At 40.9% G+C, this 7,770-nt stretch overlaps 1 protein-coding gene across 1 annotated transcript; it reads right to left on the bottom strand.

Annotated features, from left to right (window-relative positions):
- Positions 1-2,313: 2,313 nt before the first annotated feature.
- LOC149195052 (uncharacterized) lies at positions 2,314-6,456 on the bottom strand. Its single transcript, XM_089407877.1, has 2 exons — positions 4,852-6,456; positions 2,314-4,281 (listed from the first exon to the last, which is right to left on the bottom strand). The coding sequence occupies exons 1-2, from the start codon at positions 6,454-6,456 to the stop codon at positions 2,314-2,316; spliced, it is 3,573 nt and encodes a 1,190-aa protein (XP_089264003.1).
- Positions 6,457-7,770: the final 1,314 nt, after the last annotated feature.

The raw sequence follows: 7,770 nt of genomic DNA, 5'->3' as shown, positions 1-7,770 counted from the left end.
TAACCAGCTTAGTTAAGCAATGGTTAAGCCAACCAAATTATATTGGAAGGCATCTAAACATGTGTTGAGATACTTTAGAGGCACCACTCAGTTTGGTCTTTGGTACAGATAGACAAAGGAAGTGAAGCTTCAAGGCTTCACACATGTAGATTAGGCAGGGAGTCCATCCGACAGGAAGAACATATCAAGGGGAATCTTTAGTATTAGGTCAACAATGGTTTCTTGGTACAACAAGATTCAGAGATCAGTTGCACTCATTTCGGCAGAAGCAAAGTACACGGTTGCTAGTCAAGCAACTTGTGAGGATATCTAGATGAGGAAGATCCTTGTTGAGTTATTTGGTTAGGAGATGGATCTTACAATGATTTACTGTGACAATTAGAGTTGTATCTAACTCTATGAGAATCCAGTTTTTCATGATCGGTCCATGCATATCGACATCCGATATCACCATCTACGAGATTGTGTTTAGAGGAGAATCATGTTGCTGGAGTACATTCCTACAGAGGAACATGATGCAAATATTTTGACAAAGGCATTGTCAAGATGCAAATTCAAGTTTCATAGACGCGAGATTGAGGTAGCAGATAATCCCTTTCTTATTGAGAGGGAGTGTTGAAAATGCAACAAGACAATCCTAATTTAATTTTTGTCCATGAATTAAATTGGGAATAAAATTGTAATTCCACATCTCATGACAACTTGTATTAGTTAACTAAGTTAATTTGACTTAGTTGGCTTAGTTAATTCGTGTTGAGGGTCTAACTAGAGTCATGTATAGTGTCTCTTGCTTTATAGAGGCTCTAGTTGAGTTTATTTTGAGTTGTAATTGATTAATTCAATTTAACTAAGTTAAAGTCAGTTAAACTAGTTCCAACAGTTGGAGGAACTAGTGGGAGGTTTAGTAGTGTGGTGTTGCCTGCAGTGGAGTGCGGTGTTGTCTACAATGATCAACTAGTAAACTGATGATTTACTCATAAATAACTCATGCATTTCAGATATGATAGTTACACAGTTGAGATTGGAGTTTAGGGACAATGTACTATCAGTTGTATAATCATCTGAATTGTATAGGTGGTGCATGAAGTCAGAGGAAGGCCTATGAGGATTGTGCAATACCAATTAATGAATTTCCCAAATTAATAGGGGGATAATTCTAGAGGAAACATTGTAAGGAAATAGGGAGTTGGGAAAGCAGAAAATTGGTTAAATATTGGTCTAGGCTTGTCTAGGAAGCAGTGAGACTAATAGAGATAGTGCAGAGGTTGCTCGAGATTGAGCAAAGCATTGTAATCTTCTCATATTTTCTAACTAATGCATTATATAGATAGCAGGGCTTTTTAGTTGTGGCTTTCCCTAGGAAATCATTGTGTAATGTGTTAATTGAATTCTTTCTCTTGTATGCTTCGTGATTTCGTGACTGTTTAATTGTTTCCACTGATAAGTAGAGTAGAGTCACGTCTATTGTTTTAGCATATTTCAATTAGCAGTTTGAATCTACAAGGAATTTCTACAATATCTGCAAATCCTCCAAATCTTATTCACCTTTGCGACAAGCCTCCAACTAGAAATGTTTAGGACCAAGCTTGATCCAGGTGGATATTGGTGGCCACCCACCTATTCCACTTGGACCCCCAACACTGCCTCTTTCAGTTTTTCAACTTCCTTAATTGTAGCATAGTTTACTATTTTTGGTAGTTTTTCGGTTCTTGAACTTCCGGAGCCGTTTTGAGGCCCTAAACGACGTTTTTACGGAAAACAAAGAGATTGAAAATGTCCCAATTTAAGTTCCTTGTTTGTTTGTTTTTGGCCTCTTCAAAACCTTCGAAACAAGGTATTATGATAGCCAAACGAAGATTGTTTGCCAAAGTTATGACCCCAGGAAGTTGATGTACCAATTTTTTTTCCAAGGAAAAAAGCAAAACTTTTTATTATGATCTTATAAAAAGTTTACATACAAATTGTTCATAAGCCATGCTGTGGCTCATATGTTCATACACTGCTCAACCATCAGGGAGCTATTTGCTGTTTTGATAACCTGTAGAAGTCATCCTCCCGGGAGGATGTTAAAGTCCAAAAATCAACGTATCATGTGAAACCCGGGGTCTCCTTCAGTGAAGGATAAACAACCCCATACAAACAAAAAAGTATGGCCGACACCGTGATGAGATGTTACAAAAATAATATAAAAAGTCTGTAAACTGTGAACAATATGCAGGATGATAATACTAATAAGGAAAAATATATACAAAAAAGAAACAGTGGACAGATAACTGTAAAGAGTGCTGACAAAAATGGAGCTATAAACTGTGATCAATAAGGCTGATCATATGGAGGCTGATCTGATCTGTAAGTCTGCCCCTGACGGATCTCTTCTATCGCCCAGCTGCCCGGATCCTGATGTAGACCAGCCTTAGATAGCTGATCTGCTTCCTCATTCCTTTCCCTGTAGATATGGCATATTGAGAACCTGTTAAAGAATGTCTTCAGATATAAAATCTCTTCAACAATTGTCAACAAAATCTGATTTTGACAAGAAGCAATCCCATTGATCCAATTTATAACATTTAGAGAATCCCCAAAAAGCTGAATAGAGTTGATGTTTTTGTGATGGAGCCAGCATAATAGGTATCGTAAGGAAGATAGTTCTGCATAGTTATTTGTGCCAGTACCCAACCCAACAGAAGCTTTTAAAGAATGTTCGGAATTGATGTGTATGCACAGGCCTGCACCAGCCCTGTTGTTTTGTGAAGCCCCATCAAAGAAACCACAAGGAATGCCCTCCTGAATATTGATATGATTTTGTTTTGTTCTGGATTTTTTTTCCTCAGGAGGAGGCAGAGCAGTATAAATGGCTGTGATATTAGTGGCAATAACAGAAGACGGTGTGTCCTTATCTTGGAACAGACTCTTGTTTCTAGCAAGCCACACACCCCAACAGAAAATAATGGGCAGGTTCCTCAAATTCCCTTCCGAATAAGTTTGCCACCATTTCCTCCAAGCAGCACCCAACGGGTCATGTCCCCACTGTGCATTGACCTTGAGAAAACCAGTGACCTCCTCCCATATCTTCCTTGAGAAGGAACAGGTGGTGAAAAGATGATTTGTGGTTTCCTCATCAGATTTGCACAAAGGGCAGCGCCCTGGACCAGCTAAAAACCGTGATTGTAGTGTTTCCCATGTTGGTGCCTTCCTTTTTAAAATGCACCAGAGAAAGAGCTTGGATTTGGCAGGGCTTTTGAGTTTCCATATATCCTTGGCCCACCATTCCGGGGCTCCCCATCCTATCTTTCCCATTAGAAAAGAGTATCCCTCTTTTGGTGAATACCCCCCAGATTTGCTGTGAGCCCACATTAAGCGGTCAGGTTCATCTTTTATCCTGACATTGGATCGTTTTAGTTCTTTGATGAAACCTTCCCATTCATTCTTCCATCTAGCATTTAACCCTAATTCTTCATCATCCTTCCAAGCCTGTCCCCAGATAGAAGACTGTCCAGCTCTTTCTACCTGATTTATTGATGTAATACCTTTAGAATCAAGATGTCGAAGAAGCCCTGGTGATAAAGCAAATGCTTCATTACACCCAACCCATGGGTCTCTGCCAATCCTGATCTGTCTGCCGTCTCCCACTTTCCAAGCTAACCCTTGCTCGATCACTGAGAAAGCATCCACCGTGGCCTTCCAAATAACTGAAGTATTTTTAGCCTTCTTATTTTGACTCCGAATCCATTCTTCCAGAGTCATTGGATCTATATACTTCCTTTTTACCACCCTTGTCCACAGGTTTTCTATGTTTATTAGTCTCCAACCTGACTTTGCGGCTAACGAAGTGCTGAACTCAGGGAGTCTTTTAATCCCCCACCCTCCCCACTCTTTTGGTCTGGCCACTTTGTCCCATGCCACCCATGGTAATCCCGAGGATTCCTTTGAACCTGCCCATAAAAATCTGCAACAGAGTCTTCTGATTTTCTCCATTACACCTTTAGGAATCCATGTTAGGGCAGCCCAGTAAACTGGGATGGCTAACAAGACTGATTTAATAAGTGTCAACCTACCAGCTCTGGATAGCCATCTAAAGCTCCAATGAGATATTCTAGCTTCTATTTTTGCTATGAGCCAGTTCCAATCTTCTTTTCTGTAAGCAGCTGGCTTTAACCAAAAACCAAGATATTTGAAGGGAACATCCAGAGGTTGACTTGGGAAAGGAAAAAGATCAGCCATTTGATTTCTTTCCCTTCTTTCAAAATCTGCCATACAAACTTGTGATTTCCCAGAATTTATCTTCATTCCAGTTGCTTTTAGAAAAAGATCAAAAATGCATTTTATCTCCTTTAATTCACTGCAATTACCATTAGTGAAAATCAAGATATCATCAACGAAAAGAAGGTGGGTGATGTAGAGATTGATTGCTACCTCAATACCTTTTACCTTTTCCTCGCTTCTGGCTTTGTGTATCAGTCTACTAAGCCCTTCAGCCACAAGGAGGAACAGGAGAGGGGATAACGGACACCCTTGTCTGAGGCCTCTCTGGCTATTAAAGAAGGAGGAGGCAGCTCCATTGACCAATACTGCAAAGCTGACATTTGTAATGCACCCCATGATCCAGCTGACAAAAGGATAGCTGAAACCCACATGAGTTAGAAGCATTCTTAGATAGAGCCAGCTGATCCTATCATATGCTTTGGAGAGGTCGATTTTGAGAACAGCTCCCTTCTTTTTCTTCAGTTTGACACTATGGATAACCTCCTGGGCAACACCTATGGCTTCATGGATTTGTCTTCCATCCAGGAACCCAAATTGTTCCATTGAGATATTTCTTGACAAGATTGGTGCTAATCTGAGGGCAATTACCTTTGAAATAATCTTGTAAATGCAGTTACACAATGAAATTGGTCTGAAGTCTTCAAAACTTTCCGGTTCATCCTTCTTTGGGATGAGAGCAATAAATGTTGAGTTAAAAGGTCTATAGACAACTCCTTTCAGCCTAGACTCTTCAACTACTTCAGTTATCTCAGCTCCAATTTGTTCAAAAAAATGGAGGAACAGTTCTATAGTCCAGCCATCAGGGCCTGGACTTTTGTCTTTGCCCATGAGCTTCATAGCTGTTTCAATCTCCTCCTTAGTGACCGGAATTGTAAGGTCTTCTGCTTCATCTTCCTCAATGAATCTAGGAAAACTTTGCACAGTTTTAAAGACTTCTGCAATAGTAGCCTCTCCCTGATCTGCAAAAATGTTTTGAAAATGTCTTTTCCCTAAACCAGAGAGCTCTGGAAAGGAGCTGACATCTCTCCCTTCTTCATCTTTAAGGTGCCATATAGTATTTATTGATTTCCTTCCTTTTGCAAAATTATGGAAAAATCTAGTGTTCTCATCCCCAGATTTCAACCAAGTTGCCCTACTCTTAATCCTCCATTCTTCTTCCCTTTCCAAAAGAATTTTATTTTGCTGCTTCTCCAAGAGAAGGATTCTATCCTTAGAGACTTGTGATGAGTATCCATCTGACTCCAAGCTCTCCATCTGCTTCAGCTCCTCCCTTATACTGATCATCTCCTCATTTTGTTTCAATTTTCTGTCCTTTGCCCAGGAAATTGTAGCTGATTTCAATCTTTTTAAATTTTCCATGAACAAAAAACTTTTATCCTCGCCTGCATTGTGTTCAGGGTGAATCCAAGTTTCTTTAAACAGATTGCTGAACGTTGGATCTTGGAGCCAAGCCGGATTAAACTTGTAAGGGGCAGGGGGTTTGTGAGGAGGAATAGATATGTCTAGGAAAATCGGGAAGTGATCCGAATTCCCTATTTCCTCAACCCACTGTCTGATCAAAGGAGCATTGGAAGATAAAGAATCCGATAGCAGAAACCGATCTAATCTTTTGGCAATCCTGTCTTCTCCTATCCTTCGATTCCTCCAAGTAGGCTTTAGCTTGATCGGGGAGGGGTCTATAAAATTATTCTCTGTGATGAGATTGTGGAAGAAGTCGGTAAGGGGATCTTCTCTCGCCGATGGTCCCCAAGCTTCAGCTCTGCCCATAGAAAAATTTAAATCACCTCCCATAATCATCATAGGTGATTTCATAACAGATTTTGTCATCATTTCTTCCCAGAAGGATTCCCTGCCTTGACATGGCCCATAGATATTTACTATGGTGATGGGAAAAGTGAAGTCTGGGGATATTATCTCCATACCCATAACATTCTTCATCCCCCAGTTATTGATGACTTTTACCCTCCCTTCTTTGTACCCAATTGCAGTGCCCCCCGAATGTCCAAAGGCATCCATAGCACTGAAAACCCACCCAGGCAGAAGGGATTTTAGCATAGGTTCAATCTCAGAAGCCTTCCCCAGGGTTTCTTGCAGAAAGATAACATCTACTTTGGAGTTTGATATCCAGTCTTTCAAGGCCAGTTTTTTAGGTTTGCTGGCCAAACCTCTGCAATTCCAGGATGTCAGGATCATTTAATAACACCCTCAGGGGGATGAGCTGCTCTAAGAACCCCCGGGATGGAATATTGTTTACCATCTGCAACATCCATCTTTGCTTTTAGTTTTGCCTTGGACATATCGGATTTCCGTCCACGTTTGTTTTTGGAACTGTTCTGTGAATGTATCAGTCCCAAACCGCCTAAAGTCCCCTGATCCTCATGATTCCCTCCCAAAGATCTCAGGTTGTAGGGGCAGGGATGCCGGGTTACTGGGAGAGAGAGGGGAGGCCATTTGTCTTCACAATTTATATCCAGTGACGGTAAGGTTTCAGCTAATGTTTCCACATCCGGATTTGACATTAAGTGATCCATATTATCAACATTATTATTTTCTTGTTCTTTATATGATGAGGAAGCAATATTATATTTTACAGAAGGATGCTCAGGAGAAATAAGAGAGGAAATAGGGGTCCCTGAGCACATACCCTTTTCCGTTTCGTCGATTTGGGCTTGATTTGCATTTTTTTCCTCGACGAACCCTACCACAGCTTCCGCTTCTTTAGCTATTTCCTCCACAGCTACCTCCGGATGCATGACATTTGCTACCGCAGCCTCCTTAAATTGTTCGCTTTCATCCGCTGGTCCCTTCACTGTCTCCTCTGTCTCCAAATTCATTGGATCTTGCGTCTCCGGCAGTTCTTGCTCCATCGACATCTGAACATCTGCTTGAGCATTTTCTCTGTAAGCTGTTGTCCTTCGGAAATGTCTCCTTCTTCTCTTATGTGGACAATCTTTTGCCATGTGCCCATACTCGTGGCACCAATGGCATCTAAATGGCAGATATTCGTAGTCTAATATCTGCTCATATACATAGTCATTGAATTGTAGATTAATTTTTTGTGCCAAGCCTCCGCTCGGTTTGAGCATGACTAGTATGCGCGCTATTGCCCTATTTTTCGTAGTCAAGAAAGTCATATCTGCATCCAGGTAAACCCCCAACCTATTACCAATGGATTTAAAAACTTCCTCTGTCCATAGGAAAGATGGTAAACCCGGAGCACGCACCCAAACAGGGAACTCATCCGTTCTCTCCTTGATTGCATCAAACAAAGGGGACCATTTCTTTAACAGAACTGGAATGTTATCAATGTGCCAGATTCGCTGAAGGACCCAATCCGCCGATACTCTATCTACAAATCTGAGCTTAAACCATCCTTTAGCTAATACTAGGGCTTCGAACTGTAAAGGTCTATCTGACGTGAAACATTTCTCACCCCAATCTTGAAGAAAATCAGATGTATATTTCTTACCTCTAACTCTGCCGACCAAAGTACAGTCTGCAACAGCT

This window comes from Pinus tabuliformis, chromosome 2_2 (genome assembly GCF_031772625.1).
Source record: "Pinus tabuliformis cultivar Carrire ecotype Pingquan chromosome 2_2, CPIR1, whole genome shotgun sequence".
NCBI lineage: Eukaryota > Viridiplantae > Streptophyta > Pinopsida > Pinales > Pinaceae > Pinus > Pinus tabuliformis.
This window is presented reverse-complemented; position numbering and strand designations above follow the sequence as displayed.

Bases quoted from the DNA above. Each gene is read 5' to 3' on its own strand.
- LOC149195052 (XM_089407877.1), bottom strand. From the start codon at position 6,456: ATGATCCTGACATCCTGGAATTGCAGAGGTTTGGCCAGCAAACCTAAA. The intron at 4,282-4,851 runs GTAATTGCCCTC...ACTGGAATGAAG, and splicing joins TTTACAAGATTATTTCAAAG to ATAAATTCTGGGAAATCACA.